The 19154-nt window shown below is 45.0% G+C and overlaps 1 protein-coding gene across 4 annotated transcripts in view; it reads left to right on the top strand.

The window, feature by feature from the left end:
* The window catches only part of wu:fc17b08 (titin), a 73211-nt gene that overhangs the window by 36912 nt on the left and 17145 nt on the right, over positions 1-19154 (top strand). For all 4 annotated transcript variants that reach the window (XM_064950177.1, XM_064950178.1, XM_064950179.1 and 1 more), the window contains one exon: positions 1247-1343. In XM_064950177.1, the coding sequence (XP_064806249.1) occupies positions 1247-1343 (97 nt within the window). The remainder of the gene's footprint in view (positions 1-1246; positions 1344-19154) is intronic.

Here is a 19154-nt window from a genome sequence, read left to right as displayed (position 1 = left end):
TATGGAAATGCGCCACATTTTTATATTTCAAAACAGGCTACATTTAACTTTGTAGGCAGCATGTGCTGCACCAGAATCACATGTTCTCTTTTGCTTTATCATGGTTTGAATGATGTGCGTAATTCCAGTCCATGTAATAGTTCACACTCAAAACGATTAGCTTAATGGAGCTAGTTTAATTTATTTACCCAAGACAGCACATACAGCTGAAGTCGGAAGTTTACATACACCTTAGCCAAATACATTTCAACTCAGTTTTTCACAATTCCTAACATTTAATCGTAGTAAAAATTCCCTGTCTCAGGTCAATTAGGATCACCACTTTATTTTAAGAATGTGAAATGTCAGTAGAATAGTAGAGAATTATTTATTTCAGCTTTTTTCTTTCATCACATTCCCAGTAGGTCAGAAGTTTACATGCACTCAATTAGTATTTGGTAGCATTGCCTTTAAATTGTTTAACTTGGGTCAAATGTTTCGGGTAGCCTTCCACAAGCTTCCCACAATACGTTGGATGAATTTTGAAGGTAGACCTTGAAATACATCCACAGATACACCTCCAATTGACTCATTTATGTCAATTAGCCTATCAGAAGCTTCTAAAGCCATGACCTAATTTTCTGGAATTTTTCAAGCTGTTTAAAGGCACAGTCAACTTAGTGTATGTAAACTTCTGACCCACTGGAATTGTGATACAGTGAGTTATAAGTGAAATAATCTGTCTGGAAAACAATTGTTGGAAATATAACTTGTCATGCACAAAGTAGATGTCCGAACCTAATTGCCAAAATGCTAGTTTGTTTACAAGAAATTTGTGGAATGGTTGAAAAACAAGTTTTAATGACTCCAACTTCGGTGTATGTTACCTTCCAACTTCAACTGTAGCTAGCTATGGATTTTTATGTTTTCCTGTCGTGCGTAATGTGCAGTAGCCTATATCAGATATTTATTCGTGAACAGCACGAACATTTGGCCTTGCTTGGGCTCGTTAAATGTCGTTAATGTCGTTAGGCTCGTAAAATATGACTTATTTTGCTTATCAGGCTGAGGTAGCATCAGGTTTGAATTTTCATGCTTATCAAAGTATATTTCAATGCTTTATAATGCTTTTGAAAGACCCTTCCGGTTTTGGCGGGAAATACTGGGTTACCCGGGAGAAAGGGATTTATTCTTGGGATGGAACGTTTTGTAAAATACTGGGAATATATTAAACCCTTTTGCGCTAATCCTTGTGTCCTGTACCTAGATGGAGTCCTGGACCTGTCACTCAAAAAGGGGCGGGCCAAAAGCAGCACATCATCGCTCCGCAGCCCACATCTTTCCCAGACGCCCACTCTTAAAGGGTAAGACCAACTTTCTGTTTCTACTTCCTGTAGGGCTTTACCATAGCTCACTACCCAACCCGTTCAAACAACAGTTTATAATAACCTGTAGGAGCTCATGAAGTGGTTGTCACCAACTCTGGTCCTGGGGAGATGCATGGTGTGCGTGTTGATTTGACTGTGACATTAGTGGTTTCACATGTGCATCTTCAAGAAGGACATCTTGAAGGAAATGCTTTGGTATCAGGAGACATTATATTAGTATTATTCCTATTCGTATTCCTTTTAAATACACAATAGGATGTAGTTAAGATTCCAATGGATTTTTAGAAATAAGCAAAATAATCCAAATAACCCCATAACCAGTAGAGCTTTCCGTTCTACTAAATACACTGCATGGTGTTCAATGGTTTACATTGACCTTCATTTCAATGTCAAAAATAATGTAAAATCTTTAATCCAGTAAACTCTTGTGTTTTGCCCTAGGGCAATGCCTCATGATATCATCACACCGTGGTATGGATGTTAGTGCATTTGAAGTGGAACACAGCGTATTTCATTTTAATTTGGATTAATTAAGCAAGTTTCTCCGCTCTCGAGCTACACTCCTGTCTTTAGAGGGGTGTGAAGGAAGGGAAGGACATGAGGGGGAGGGAAGGAAGGGGGGTGAGGGGGAGGGATGGAAGGGAGGGGGTGAAGGGAAACACACGAGGGGGTGGAAAGGGAGGGGGTGAAGGGAAGGACACGAGGGGGTGAAGGAAGGGAATGACATGAGGGGGAGGGAAGGAAGGGGGGTGAAGGGAAGGACATGAGGGGGAGGGAAGGAAGGGGGTGAGGGGGAGGGAAGGAAGGGGGGTGAGGGGGAGGGATGGGAAGGAAGGGGGGTGAGGGGGAGGGATGGAAGGGAGGGGGTGAAGGGAAGGACACGAGGGGGTGGGAAGGGAGGGGGTGAAGGGAAGGACACGAGGGGGAGGGAAGGAAGGGAGGGGGTGAAGGGAAGGACACGAGGGGGAGGGAAGGAAGGGAGGGGGTGAAGGAAGGGAAGGACATGAGGGGGAGGGAAGGAAGGGGGTGAAGGGAAGGACACGAGGGGGAGGGAAGGAAGGGGGGTGAAGGGAAGAACACGAGGGGGAGGGAAGGAAGGGAGGGGGTGAAGGGAAGGAAGGGAGGGGGTGAAGGGAAGGACACGAGGGGGAGGGAAGGAAGGGAGGGGGTGAAGGAAGGGAAGGACACGAAGGGAAGGAAGGGGGGGTGCGAGTGAAGTGAGGGGGAGGGAGGGGAGTGTGGAGGGAAGGAAGCAAGCAAGGGAGGGTGAGTGAGTGAGTGTGAGGGAGTGAGTGAAGGAAGAGAGCCAGCTGCTTGTGGTAAAGCTGTTCACAATGTACAGCTCTATATGCAGAGATTCACAGATGTATAGGTCCATATATCTAGTATCTACCAATCTACCTCCTCTCTCTTTCTCCCCCCTTTTCTCTCTCTGAAATGATATTTCAAAGCTGAGGTGAGATGGAGAACTGATTTGAAGGTGGAGGGAATATTTAGAAGTGCAAAACCCCAGACACCTGCCAAGTCATAATATATTGGTTAATGCCTGCTCGTGCATTAGCAACAGTAAAGCACATGCTTATTTTATTTGCCTCGGTGTCCGTCATTATTTCCTCATCACAAATCAATCATTCACCCATCAATTTAATGTAATCATGTTCACTCAATAAGACCAGATGATTTGCTATGTTCTGTCACACATTCTGTGTGTGCCTTGAGTGCTGACCTGGCAGACAAGTATTTCAGATGTTTTTCTTAGTAACAGTATTTGTCAGGTTGATATTGTGAGTGTTTATGTACAGTAAGTAGCCCTATAACATCCCATACTGATGGCTTACTCTTTTATTGCTGTGCTTGTTCAGTGGTAACGTCACTCGCTAAGGGCTATCGCTACGTTAGCATTAGTCATTTGGCAACACGGTCATCGTGCCCTGCTCTGTTATTAAATGCCTGACTGCCTTGCTGTAATGACCAACATGCCCTCCTCCCTCCCCCCTGAGCTATATGGACATGACTAATGACCAACATGCCCTCCCTCCCCCCCCTGAGCTATATGGACAGGACTAATGACCAACATGCCCCCCTCCCCCCTGAGCTATATGGACAGGACTAATGACCAACATGCCCCCTCCCCCTGAGCTATATGGGCAGGACTAATGACCAACATGCCCCCTCCCCCTCCTGAGCTATATGGACAGGACGAATGACCAACATGCCCTCCTCCCTCCCCCTGAGCTATATGGACAGGACTAATGACCAACATGCCCCCTCCCCCCTGAGCTATATGGGCAGGACTAATGACCAACATGCCCCCTCCCCCTCCTGAGCTATATGGACAGGACGAATGACCAACATGCCATCCTCCCTCCCCCTGAGCTATACGGACAGGACTAATGACCAACATGCCCTCCCCCTGAGCTATATGGACAGGACTAATGACCAACATGCCCCCTCCCTCCCCCTGAGCTATATGGACAGGACTAATGACCAACATGCCACCCCCCCCCCCCTGAGCTATATGGGCAGGACTAATGACCAACATGCCCCCCCTCCCTCCCCCATGAGCTATATGGACAGGACTAATGACCAACATGCCACCCCCCCCTGAGCTATATGGACAGGACTAATGACCAACATGCCCCCTCCCTCCCCCTGAGCTATATGGACAGGACTAATGACCAACATGCCACCCCCCTGAGCTATATGGATAGGACTAATGACCAACATGCCATCCTCCCTCCTGAGCTATATGGACAGGACTTATGACCAACATGCCCCCTCCCCCTGAGCTACATGGACAGGACTAATGACCAACATGCCCCACTCCCCCTGAACTATATGGACAGGGCAATTGACCAACATGCACCCCCTCCTCCCCCTGAGCTATATGGACAGGACAAATGACCAACATGCCCTCCTCACTCCCCCCTGAGCTATATGGACAGGACAAATGACCAACATGCCCTCCTCACTCCCCCCTGAGCTATATGGACAGGACAAATGACCAACATGCCCTCCTCACTCCCCCTGAGCTATATGGACAGGACAAATGACCAACATGCCCTCCTCACTCCCCCCTGAGCTATATGGACAGGACAAATGACCAACATGCCCTCCTCACTCCCCCTGAGCTATATGGACAGGACTAATGACCAACATGCCCTCCTCACTCCCCCTGAGCTATAATGGACAGGACTATGACCAACATGTCCTCCTCCCCCTGAGCTATATGGACAGGACTAGTGACCAACATGCCCCCTCCCTCCCTCCTGAGCTATATGGACAGGACTTATGACCAACATGCCCCCCTCCCTCCTGAGCTATATGGACAGGACTTATGACCAACATGCCCCCCTCCCCTGAGCTACATGGACAGGACTAATGACCAACATGTCCTCCTCCTCCCCCTGAGCTATATGGACAAGACTAATGACCAACATGCCCTCCTCCCTCCCCTCCTGAGCTATATGGACAGGACTAATGACCAACATGCCCTCCTCCCTCCCCTCCTGAGCTATATGGACAGGACTAATGACCAACATGCCCTCCTCCCTCCCCCCTGAGCTATATGGACAGGACTAATGACCAACATGCCCTCCTCCCTCCCCTCCTGAGCTATATGGACAGGACTAATGACCAACATGCCCCCCTCCCTCCTGAGCTATATGGACAGGACTTATGACCAACATGCCCCCCTCCCTCCTGAGCTATATGGACAGGACTTATGACCAACATGCCCCCCTCCCCCTGAGCTACATGGACAGGACTAATGACCAACATGTCCTCCTCCCTCCCCCTGAGCTATATGGACAGGACTAATGACCAACATGCCCTCCTCCCTCCCCTCCTGAGCTATATGGACAGGACTAATGACCAACATGCCCTCCTCCCTCCCCTCCTGAGCTATATGGACAGGACTAATGACCAACATGCCCCCCTCCCCCCTGAGCTATATGGATAGGACTAATGACCAACATGCCCCCCTCCCCCCTGAGCTATATGGATAGGACTAATGACCAACATGCCCCCTCCCTCCCCCTGAGCTATATGGACAGGACTAATGACCAACATGCCCCCCTCCCCCCTGAGCTATATGGACAGGACTAATGACCAACATGCCACCCCCCCCCCCCCCTGAGCTATATGGACAGGACTAATGACCAACATGCCCCCTCCCTCCCCCATGAGCTATATGGACAGGACTAATGACCAACATGCCACCCCCCCCCTGAGCTATATGAACAGGACTAATGACCAACATGCCCCCTCCCTCCCCCTGAGCTATATGGACAGGACTAATGACAAACATGCCACCCCCCCCCCTGAGCTATATGGATAGGACTAATGACCAACATGCCATCCTCCCTCCTGAGCTATATGGACAGGACTTATGACCAACATGCCCCCCTCCCCCTGAGCTACATGGACAGGACTAATGACCAACATGCCCCACTCCCCCCTGAACTATATGGACAGGGCAATTGACCAACATGCACCCCCTCCTCCCCCCTGAGCTATATGGACAGGACTAATGACCAACATGCCCTCCTCACTCCCCCCTGAGCTATATGGACAGGACAAATGACCAACATGCCCTCCTCACTCCCCCCTGAGCTATATGGACAGGACAAATGACCAACATGCCCTCCTCACTCCCCCCTGAGCTATATGGACAGGACAAATGACCAACATGCCCTCCTCACTCCCCCCTGAGCTATATGGACAGGACAAATGACCAACATGCCCTCCTCACTCCCCCCTGAGCTATATGGACAGGACTAATGACCAACATGCCCTCCTCACTCCCCCCTGAGCTATAATGGACAGGACTAATGACCAACATGTCCTCCTCCCCCCTGAGCTATATGGACAGGACTAGTGACCAACATGCCCCCCTCCCTCCTGAGCTATATGGACAGGACTTATGACCAACATGCCCCCCTCCCTCCTGAGCTATATGGACAGGACTTATGACCAACATGCCCCCCTCCCCTGAGCTACATGGACAGGACTAATGACCAACATGTCCTCCTCCCTCCCCCCTGAGCTATATGGACAGGACTAATGACCAACATGCCCTCCTCCCTCCCCTCCTGAGCTATATGGACAGGACTAATGACCAACATGCCCTCCTCCCTCCCCTCCTGAGCTATATGGACAGGACTAATGACCAACATGCCCTCCTCCCTCCCCCTGAGCTATATGGACAGGACTAATGACCAACATGCCCTCCTCCCTCCCCTCCTGAGCTATATGGACAGGACTAATGACCAACATGCCCCCCCCCTCCTGAGCTATATGGACAGGACTTATGACCAACATGCCCCCCTCCCTCCTTAGCTATATGGACAGGACTTATGACCAACATGCCCCCCTCCCCCTGAGCTACATGGACAGGACTAATGACCAACATGTCCTCCTCCCTCCCCCCTGAGCTATATGGACAGGACTAATGACCAACATGCCCTCCTCCCTCCCCTCCTGAGCTATATGGACAGGACTAATGACCAACATGCCCTCCTCCCTCCCCTCCTGAGCTATATGGACAGGACTAATGACCAACATGCCCCCTCCCCCTGAGCTATATGGATAGGACTAATGACCAACATGCCCCCCTCCCCCTGAGCTATATGGATAGGACTAATGACCAACATGCACCCCTCCCTCCCCCTGAGCTATATGGACAGGACTAATGACCAACATGCCCTCCTCCCTCCCCTCCTGAGCTATATGGACAGGACTAATGACCAACATGCCCTCCTCCCTCCCCCCTGAGCTATATGGACAGGACTAATGACCAACATGCCCCCCCCTGAGCTATATGGACAGGACTAATGACCAACACGCCCTCCTCACTCTCCTGCCCTATCTGAACAGAGCTGGACATTATTAACTTTTCTTTTTTTAGATTTCATATTTTTCTGTTGATTTTCTTTTTCCTGCATATCCTTTTTTTATTGTTTTCTTATTGTTATGTTGACTGACGCATAATTTGTAATATAATGCGAAGCCAAAATAAACAAATTCCCAAACCTTGAGCCTTTTTTGTTCTTAAAAGTAGCACACACTCACAGACGTATATATTTTATAATGTTACCTAAGCAAGATCAACCAATAAAGGAGTGGCCTCATCTTCCCTCCCCCAACCCATCCTCCCCTAGAGAGAGAAACATTAAAGCACTGTGCAAGCTCTGCTTACACCCAATTTCCTTCCATCCAATCAGGCGTTCCCTGAGTGCTGACGGACAGGCCGGGCTGCCTATGTGGAGCCTGCAGGATGGGAGGAGGGAGAATTTCAGCCACTCTGTCCCTTTAAAGCCCCCCTCGCCTCTCTGTCACGCCCTGCACATCAAACAGGAAGTGAACCTATATTCCAGCCCAGAGTTGTCTCCCAACCAGAACCAGATGTCCAGACCCTTCGACCACCTCTCTCTCCTTTCCAGGTACGGCTCTCCGTCCTGGGCCTCCAAGACCCACTTCGGAGCCCTCCTGAAGCTCCGGGCCAACAGCAGAGCTGGAGACCACCTCAAAGACCTACCCAGCTTGCTGGAGGCTGCAGGGCTCTTTACCAAGTCGCCCTCCTGTGGGAAGGCAATCATCCAGGAGGCCCCCAGAGACCCGGGCCTCTCTCTTTCCCACTCCCCAACCGTTGACCTCAAAATCCCCCAGGTGAGAGGCCTTGGAGGCCTGGGGATGGACTTCTGCTTGGGCTCCCTGAGCTCTGATCCCTACAGACTCCTCAGCCACCACTGTGAGAACAGCCTGGGGTCCATCCTGCCCAAACACAGCCGCCTGGGAAGCAGTGGAGGAGAGCGGGAGTACTGGGCTTCATCCGATGCAGACCTCCCTGCCTCTGGGGGGCAGTATCCTACCTCTGACCCAGAGGCAGACCTCAGCAACATGCACCTGAGGAAGAAGAGGGGACGATACCGCCAGTACAACGCAGAGCTGCTCGAGGAAGCTATCGGAGTGGTGATGCAGGGGAAGATGAGCGTGTCCAAGGCTCAGACCATCTACGGGATCCCTCACAGCACGCTGGAGTATAAAGTCAAGGAGCGCCTTGGCACCCTGAAACATCCACCCAAGAAGAAGCTGAAGCTGATGAGCCACATGGAGGAACCGGAGGATACGGAGGCCCCAGAGAGCCAAGAAGCTCTGGATGCGACCATGGACCTTCAGTCTGTGTCAGCATCCGGAGAGAACGGCAGGCAACTGCTCAGTACACGCCTCTCCCCAGACGAATAAAGTCACGATTGAAAGAGATTCAGTACTTCATGATATGTGATGTTTTTTCCCAGACCAGGTAATTGTTTGCATTTGCCAGGCAGTGGCAATGACAGAGGAGTCTATCAGGGGCGGCTGCTGAGGGGAGGATGGCTCATAATAATGTTTGGAACAGAGCAAATGAAATGGCATCAAACCATGTGTTTGATACCATTCCGCTCCAGCCATTACCACAAGCCTGTCCTCCCCAATTAGGGTGCCACCAACCTCCTGTGGAGTCTATATAGCTAGTACACAATTGATGAGTTAGGTATGTTGATTTATTCCAAATGCACTTCTACTTACTGTGATTTACCCCGTGAATCAATCTGACCTATTCATCTTAGCTCTTTAATTGTTTCAATATGTTTGGTAAGCCTATAAGTAGCTGTTGTCTAAATCAATCAAACACTAAATTGTCTCTGCCCCTCGACGTTGTCCTAGACATTGTTGAAACACTCCATATTTTAAATATGTTTTGGCAGTGTTTTATGAAGCTTGTTTGTACTGTATAAGGATATCAAACAATATTGTAGCTGTTCATCCTGAAACTGCTTTAGATACAGTGCTATAACATAATCTAATATTTTTACTATTTGACTAATATAATGGGTGATGTGTTGGCAAAATTGCAATTGGACCAAGCCCAATTGTCTTCAGAGTTCTATATTGATCAGTGGCGCCCCTTACTGTCTTCTAGGAGTACTCTAGGTATTACAGCACTTCGGGTTGAGCCAACGGCCTGCAACCCAGGTCCTGTAGAACTACAGGAAATGTATGGTCTTATTGGAGGCCAGCTGAATCAAAAGCCTGCAGACCTTGTAGCACCAAGGTTGGAGACATTTGGGTTGGCTTCACCAACCTCATTTCTTTGTTTGGGTCATAATGATAACGCTCAGCCCTCGACATGTAGAATCAAGGCTTATTTCTATTTGAAACTCTTCATATTTGATCACCTAAATGGGGTTTATAATGTTTATTTTACTTTGTCAACCAGTGTTTGACTTTAAGCTCATAATCTCTTTCCCTGTCACTGTTCAGCAAATGCACACCTGAGATTGAATAGACCATACTACAGCAGAAAGAATATGTGCTTGCAAGGATGCCCGCAACTACTGAAAATCTTATTGTGAGGTTGTATGTTTTTGTTTGTTGGGAGAACAGATTCCTCCGTCTGCAATTTCACCTCCTCCTTAGTTACCAACCAAACCTCAGCTATAGACTTGTTGGTTGTTTAGCTACAAAATCACTATAGAGAAACTGGTTTGGCCTAGATTGTTGACACGTAAACTATATTTTGTCTCAAATGTGTATTGAAACGTACATTTGCACAATGAGCACTTTTCTCTGAAGTACATGTCAGTTGTTGGTGAGCTAGCTAGTGAATTTTGGCTATATTAGCATAGATGTGACATCAGTCAAAACACCTCAAAACAAGACATTGTATCAAAGAGATCAAACTAGCTAAAACACGCCACCCACAATTCCCCAGGTGGCAGTTTCTTGTCATTGTTGCTAGCAGTCTGGCCATCCAGAATCACACGACTTCTGCCTCATTGAAGTCTGCACATTGTTTTTGTGACGCAAGCTAACCGTTTATACTCTCCAAAAGCACGGCAAATTTACAACCACTCAGATGTCTCTCCGCTGTGTGACTGGGACATTTCTTTACCTGTGTTTACCTGTAGCCTTCACCACAACTCAGGATAATGTTTCTGTGTGGCTGCAGTACTTGTGTGAATGTGTATATTTCTATCTTTATCAGAAATGTATATACTATGTTAGATATCTATACACAAACATACCTCACTCAGATGTATATCTCCTACTTATTTCCATGCCTCTTGTATCTTACTCAGAATCATCTGAAAAGGGGTACATTTTCATTTTGTTGTTGTTGTCTGCGAACAGACACTTTTGGGATGTCTTACCATTGACTGATACATATATGCACCCGACTCTTATCAGATGTTCTCACAACTTACCTTAACCGAGCATTTGTTTACCAGTTTGAGCCTCCTGGACATTTTTAAATCTGTGCGGCGCTGCAGTTAGCACAAACTTCAGGTGTGAAGTCGGGTAGTTTCGTTAGCTCTAGTGATGACTGTCCCTGCTTAACAGAAGAAGATGAGGACAAGGGACAGGTGGAAATGTTTGTTCTTAAAACATAAAAAAAAAATCTTAACTATGTATTTAAAGATTGGTTTTATTCATGTGTTAGATTGCAGCTTTAAGGTGCAGTAAATTGATGAGTCTCAACGGTTTCAAAGGTTTCACCATGTGGCGCATAGCACTAAGGAAATTCTTTGGAGAAGTGTAGAATATGCTGAAGCCCATTGCAGTTTAAACATCGTGATGTTTTTAGAAAACGTCACATTCAATGGATGCCATATTTGCTCCTCCTTGGTAATACCGACCAATAACAATTTATGGAAATCTCAGAATTGTACACAATGTTTACTTATCTAATTCTACAATCAGAACTAGAATCCAAATACTCATTGTGACTAGAACACACGGAAGCAGCAACATGGCGTCCCGCTGTGATTTTGGCAAAACTGCTGGGAGTACTACTTACCCTATCGACAGTTATACCTCAGGACATTTCAGAATATTAGACCAAGCCCCTATTGTCCTTGTATAAGGTTTCTATTACAGTGCTGGTTTTAATACTGTCATCAGACAGGTTGTATTACAACAGTTCTAAGGAAATATTTATAGTTAACAAGACTGTAAGGTGTTTATTTCTTACTCTTGACCCAGTAAGTTCTTATGCATTTTTGAGACTCATGTAAATTAAATATTTAGACAGACATTTGAGTTAAAAGTTTGATTTTGGCCCACCGTGAACACACAGCTACAAACTCTTAGATAATTGGTCAAACTTAACTGATATCACATGAAATGCAAAAAACAAGAACTTTCCTTAAGCAAGGCTGGTCCTACGGTCTCCTTTTCAGATTTTTTTATTATTACATTTCAGAATCTCTGACATTTCCTTTAGTCTTTCAGGTGTATATAAGTACAGTGAAAATAAATATACTACTAGGTTAACTAATTAGTATGAATCTACTGTAAATGCTACTTTTTAAATGTGCAATGTATGTCAGTCAAAAGCTTGTACACACCTACTCATTCAAGGGGTTTTCTTTATTTTTTTTTTTACTATTTTCTACATTGTACAATAATAGTTAAGACGTCAACTATGAAATAACACACACCGAGAAATGCAGTAACCAAAAATGCTATTTTATATTTGAGATTCTTCAAAGTATCCACCCTTTGCCTTGATGATACCTTTGCACACGCTTGGCATTCTCAACCAGCTTCAGGAGGAAGTCACCTGGAATGCATTTCAATTAACAGGGGTTCCTTTTTAAAAGTTAATTTGTGGAATTTCTTTCTTTCTTAATGCATTCAATCAGTTGTGTTGTGAAAAGGTAGGGGGTATACAGAAGATAGCCCTATTTGGTAAAAGACCAAGTCCATATTATGGCAAAAACAGTTCAAATAAGCAAAGAGAAATGACAGTCCATCATTACTTTAAGACATGAAGGCCAGTCAATCTGGAAAATTTAAAGAACTTTTCTGCCGCAGAGGATACATTTATTAGAGTTACCAGCCTCAGAAATTGCAGCCCAAATAAATGCTTCTGAGTTCACTTAACAGACACATCTCAACATCAACTGTTCAGATGAGACTGTGTGAATCAGGCCTTCATGGTCAAATTACTGCAAAGAAACTACTACTAAAGGACACCAATAAGAACGGAGACTTGCTTGGGCCAAGAAACTTAAGCAATGGACATTAGATCAGTGGAGTCCAAATTTGAGATTTTTGGTTCCAACTGCCGTGTCTTTGTGAGACGCAGAGTAAGTGAACGGATGATCTCCGCGTGTGTTTTCCCCACCGTGAACCATGGAGGTGTGATGGTGTGGGGGAGCTTTGCTGGTGACACTGTGATTGATTTAGAATTCAAGGCACACTTAACCAGCATGGCTACCACAGTATTCTGCAGCGATACGCCATCCCATCTGTTGATTTTCAGCAGGACAATGACCCAAAACACCTCCAGGCTGCGTAATGGCTATTTGACCAAGGAGAGTGATGGAGTGCTGCATCAGATGACCTGGCCGCCACAATCACCCGACCTCAACCAATTTGAGATGGTTTGGGATGAGTTGGACCACAGAGTGAAGGAAAAGTAGCCAACAAGTGTTCAGCATACATGGAAACTCCTTCAAGACTGTTGTAAAAGCATTCCTCATGAAGCTGGTTGAGAGAATGCAAAGTGTGCAAGCTGTTGTCAAGGCAAAGGTTTGCTTCTTTGAAGAATCTCAAATATAGAAAATATATTTTGATTCAACACCTTTTTTTTATTTTACTACATGATTCCATATGGGTTTTGTCTTTGCTATTATTCTACAATTTAGATGATAGTAAAAATAAAGAAAACCCCTTGAATGAGGTGTCAGCTATTTTGACTGGTACTGTATATGTAGAAATCTTTTGATGAACTTGCAAACCAACTGTGATAACACTCAAGTCGAGACATATGCTTCACTGTAGTTGCAATAGGTTTGGGTGATGATTTCATTTCATGGTAATTGATCGTCGGAAACCAATCAAGATTACGTCTTTGTTTTGAGGATGAGTCTGTTTTTATTAGTGGATTCGATGGGATTGACAACAAAAAAGGTAAACATATCAAAGTGAGTTACTTTTAATCAAATGAAACAGTTGCAAGGCTTTTCTGTGTTACCATGACAATCACGGAGCCTTGCTCCTAAGTAGTCGCTGCCATAACATGGACATTTATAAATCCAGATACTGAGACAAGATTAGACTATTTGGAGAGAAATTCAAGGTTTTGTTTCTTATTAGCCTTTTGCATGTTCTTCCACAATACACAAACAGTTTCCGTGTTAACACAACCCTTGTGGAACCTGTTTTAATGTTAAAATGACAGAAATCCACAGCAGCCACTGTTAGTTTCTGCAACCTCATCTTGAAAAAAACTGAACCTGCATCAAATACATCTTACTTCTTGAGGCGGTATGGAGCAATTTCCCATAAACACAAGCGAAGGATATGGGCCAAAGCTTTTTTGCAGTATGTGTTGAACTCTGCTAGCTGTTTGTTGACTCGCTGCTTTAGATGTATGCCGTAATCTTGTTGTCAACAGTTTTGCGATTTGCTGTCCATGGCCCATCAGGTTAATTAAGCTACAAAATGATTAATGTATGGAGATGTGAATACCACTTGGTAAAGGTTGATATTAGCAAATATTTTCTTGGATGAGATCTATTATACAAGACTACTGAAAATTGAAGGACTTGGTTGGTACACTTTTTGTAAATATGTCAAGGTTCTGTAAAAGTGAAATGCACCCTAATTGACTCATTCATATTTTAAAGGTGAGGGTGTTTAATGTTTTTCAATATTTGGTTGTTGGTTTTTGTCAGTGTTTCTACTAATGTGTTTTTGATTAAATAGCTTGTAGGCGTTCTTCCCAATTAGTCAGACATGTCAATTGACCCTTCACACTCCAATGCTTCGATCAGAAGCTTTTCAGAAGCTTGCACACCCTTCAGGTCAATTAGATGATGTTTCTTGACAAGATAGTTGTAGTCCTTTTGACTCCTGCAGTACTTATAAAAATAGTCTTAACACTAATTATACCAAACTATACAGACAGACAGATTTTACAGATGCATTCAGAAAGTATTCAGACCCCTTGACTTTTTCCACATTTTGTTATGTTACAGCCTTATTCTAAAATGGATTCAATTGGTTTTTTCCTCCAGTCTGCACACAATATCCCAAAATCAGGTTTTTATACATTTTTTCAAATGTATAAAAAAACACTGAAATATCACGTTTACATAAGTATTTAGATAATTTAATCAGTACTTTGTTGAAGCAGCGATTACAGCCTCAAGTCTTCTTGGGTCTGACGCTCTCATTCTTCTCTGTAGATCCTCTCAGGCTCTGTCCGGTTGGATGGTGAGCGTCACTGCACAGCTATTTTCAGGTCTCAACAGAGATGTTCGATCGGGTTCAAGTCCAGGCTCTGGCTGGGCCCACTCAAGGACATTCAGAGACTTGTCCCGAAGCCACTTCTCCATTGTCTTGGCTGTGTGCGTAGTGTCATTGATCCTGTTGGAAGGTTGATAATGGCGCCAGAGAGGACGGCTGCCGTTTTACAGGCATCAGAACAGGGCTTACTCACCTCGAACTGGATGAGTATTATTTTTTCTTTAATGAGTCCGACGCGAAGCATATACTGCTTTGTCAAGACATGGCCCAAATACCCATCATCCTCGTGGGGAAAAAAACTGAGATAAAGGGGGAGGAGGGCGGGGTGCCTTGTAAGAATTCACCGACGAGGAGATAAACCACCATACCCTCTGTATTATTGGACACCATGTCATCATTAGAAGACAAACTGGACCATCTACGATTTTTACCAGTGACACGCTCAATATGGAAGTTGTCAGATGACACGGATGCTACACTACAGGACTGTTTTTGCTAGCTCTGGAATATGTTCTGGGATTTATCCAATTGCATTGAGGGGTACACCACCTCGGTCACCGGCTTCATCAATAAGTGCATCAACGATGTCGTCCCCACAGTGAACGTACATACACATCCCAACCAGAAGCCATGGATTACTGGCAACATCCGCATCGAGCTAAAGATTAGAGCTGCTGCTGTTTTCCAGTCCGTATGCTTCTAAGAAATCCCGCTATGACCTCAGACAAACCACCAAACAAGCAAAGCGTCAATACAGGACTAAGATTGAATCCTACTACACTGGCTCCAGACGCTTGTCGGATGTGGCAGGGCTTGAAAACTATTACGGACAACAAAGGGAAACCCAACCACAAGCTGCCCAGTGACGTGATTCAACCAGATGAGCTAAATGCCTTTTATGCTCCCTCGAGGCAAGCAACACTGAAGAATGCTTGAGGGCACCAGCTGTGATCACGCTCTTCGTAGCCAACGTGAGGAAGACCTTTTTTAAACTGGTCAACATTCACAAAGCCGCGGGGCCAGATGGATTCCCCGCAAGTGTACTCAAAGCATGCACGGACCAACTGGGAAGTGTCTTCACTGACATTTTCAACCCCTGACCAAGTCTGTAATAACCAATGGAGTCAAGTACTTTAGTACTTTAAAGTATCTGTACTCTACTTTTATATTTTAACTTTTACTTCACTACATTCCTTTTTACTCCATACATTTTTCCTGACGCCCAAAATACTTTTTACATGGTGAATGCTTAGAAGGACAGGAAAGTGATCCAATTCAGGCACTTATTTCTCCCTCAATGCGAGAAAGACAAAGGAGCTGATTCTGGACTATCGGAAAAGGAGGGCCGATCAGGCCCCAATTAACAAACTGGGCTGACATGAAGCGGGTCAACAAACTATCATGGTCCAGACACACCAAGACAGTTGTGAAGGGGGCACGACAACACCTTTTCTCCCAGGAGACTGAAAAGATTTGTCATGGGTCCCCAGATCCTCAAAGTTCTATAAATGCCCCATCAAGAGCATCCTGACAGGTTGCATCACCATCTGGTATGGCAATAGCTCGGCATCTGACCGTAAGGAACTACAGAGGGTAGTGCATATGGCCCAGCACATCACTGGGGCTTCCTGACATCCAGGACCTATACTAGGCAGTGTCCGATAAAGACCCCAAAAATTGTCAGACTCCAGTCACCTAAGTCCATAGACCGTTCGTTCTGTCTGCTACCGCACGGCATGCGGTACCGGAGCACCACGTTTAGGACCAAAAGGCCCCTTAACAGCTTCTACCCCCCAAGCCATAAGACTGCTGAACAATTCATCAAATGGCCAACCATTTTACATTGATCCTCCCCCCCTTTGTTTTTTACACTGCTGCTACTCGCATTTATCTGTGCATAGTCCCTTTTCTCGACAAACCTGCACCCCCGAACATTGACTCTGTACCGGTACCGCCTGTACATAACAATAAAGAGGCTATGTAATTAAAACAATATATATTTCGCTTTTTTTATTTTCTTAACTCTATTTTTTGAACTGCAATGTTAAGGACTTGCAAGGTTGTATTCGGTGCATGTGACAAATACAATTTGATTTGAATCTTGGACCCATTCTGAAGTCCTGAGCAGGTTTTCATTGAGGATCGCTCTGTACTTTGCTCCGTTCATCTTTCCCTCGATCCTGACTAGTCTCCCAGTCCCTGCCGCTGGAAAACTCTCCAACATGCTGCCACCACCTTTCCTCACAGTAGGGATGGTGCCAGGTTTCCTCCAGACGTGTCGCTTGGCATTAAGGCAAATGAGCTCAATCTTGGTATTCATCAGACCAGAGATTCTTGTTAGATCTAGGAAGAGTCTTGGTTGTTCCTAACTTATTCCATTTAAGACTGATGTATGCCACTGTGTTCTTGGGGACCATCAATGCTGCAGATTTTTTTTTTTTGGTCCCCTTCCCCAGATCTGTGTTAAGACACAATCCTGTCTGAGGCTTGGTTTTTTGCTCTGACATGCACTGTCAACTGTGGGACTTCATATATACAGGTGTGTGCCTTTTTTATAAATCATGTCCAGTCAGTTGAATTTACCACAGGTGGACTCCCAAGTTGTAGAAACATCTCTATGATGATCAATGGAAACAGGATGCACCTGAGCTCAATTTCGAGTTCCATAGCAAAGGGTCTGAATTCTTATGTAAATGGGGTATTTCTGTTTTTTAATTTGCAAACAATTCTAAAAATGTGTTTTCGCTTTGTCATTATGGGTTATTGTGTGTAGATTTAAGGCATTTTGGAATAAGGCTGTAATGTGGAAAAGGGAAGGGGTTTGACTATTTCCAGAATGCACATTATATTAAAACCTCATATATACACTATTGTTAAAGTTTGGGGTCACTTAGAAATGTCCTTGTTTCTGAAAGAAAAGCACTTTTTGACCATTTCAAAATAATCAGAAATACGGTGTAGACATTGTTAATGTTGTAAATGACTATTGTAGCTGGAAACTGGAATAAAATGGAATAACTACATAAGTTTACAGAGGGCCACTATCAGCAACCATCACTCCTGTGTTCCAATGCCACGTTGTGTTAGCCTTTTTAAAATGATAAACGTGGACTAGCTAACACAACGTGGCATTGGAACACAGGAGTGATGGTTGCTGATAATGGCCCTCTGTAAACTTATGTACAGTGGCTTGCGTAAATACCCCCATGGCATTTTTCCTATTTTGTTGCTTTACAACCTGGCATTCAAATGTATTTTTTTGGGTGGTTTGTATCATTTGATTTACACAACATGCCTACCACTTTTGAATAAGAAAAATATTTTTTATTGTGAAATAAGACAAACAACTTGAGCGTGCATAACTATTCAACCCCCCCCAAAGTCAATACTTTGTAGAGCCATCTTTTACAGCAATCACAGCTGCAAGTCTCTTTAGGCATGTCTCTATAAGCTTGGCACATCTAGCCACTGGGATTTTTGCCCATTCTTCAAGGCAAATCTTCCCCAGCTCCTTCAGGTTGGATGGGTTCCGCTGGTGTACAACAATCTTTAAATCATAGCACAGATTCTCAATTGGATTGAGGTCTTGGCTTTGACTAGGCCATTCCATATGTTTCCTCTTAAACCACCGAAGTGTTGTATTCGCAGTATGCTTAGGGTCATTGTCCTGCTGGAAGGTTAACCTCCGTCCCAGTCTCAAATCTCTGGAAGACTGAAACAGGTTTCCCTCAAGAATTTTCCTGTATTTAGCGCCATCCATCATTCCTTCAATTCTGACCAGTTTCCCAGTCCCTGCCGATGGGAAAACATGGGATGGCATGATGCTACCACTACCATACTTCACTGTGGGGATGGTGTTCTCGGTGTGATGAAGTGTTGGGCTTGCGCCAGGCAAAGCATTTTCCTTGATGGCCAAAAAGCTACATTTTAGTCTCATCTGACCAGAGTACCTTCTTCCATACATTTGGGGAGTCTCCCACATGCCTTTTGGTGAACACCATACGTGTTTGCTTATTTTTTTTCTTTAAGCATTGGCTTTTTTTCTGGCCACGTCCGTAAAGTCCAGCTCTGTGGAGTGTACGGCTTAAGGTGGTCCTATGGACAGTTGCTCCAATCTCCGCTGTGGAGCTTTGCAGCTACTTCAGGGTTATCTTTGTTGCCTCTATGATTAATTCCCTCCTTGCCTGGTCCGTGAGTTTTGGTGGGTGGCCCTCTCTTGGCAGGTTTGTTGTGTTGACCATATTCTTTCCATTTTTTTAATAATGGATTTAATGTTGATCCGTGGGATGTTCAAAGTTTCTGATATTTTTTTATAACCCAACCCTGATCTGTACTTCTACCCAACTTTGTCCCTGACCTGTTTGGAGAGCTCCTTGCTGCTTGCTTGGTGGTGTTGCAGACTCTGGAGCCTTTCAAAACAGGTGTGTGTGTGTGTGTGTGTGTATATATATATATAGATCATGTGACACTTAGATTGCACACAGG

The sequence above is a fragment of the Oncorhynchus masou genome, chromosome 31 (genome assembly GCF_036934945.1).
Source record: "Oncorhynchus masou masou isolate Uvic2021 chromosome 31, UVic_Omas_1.1, whole genome shotgun sequence".
In the NCBI taxonomy this organism is placed as follows: Eukaryota; Metazoa; Chordata; class Actinopteri; order Salmoniformes; family Salmonidae; genus Oncorhynchus; species Oncorhynchus masou.
Note: the sequence above shows the minus strand (reverse complement) of the source record. Positions and strands in the feature narration are given on the sequence as shown.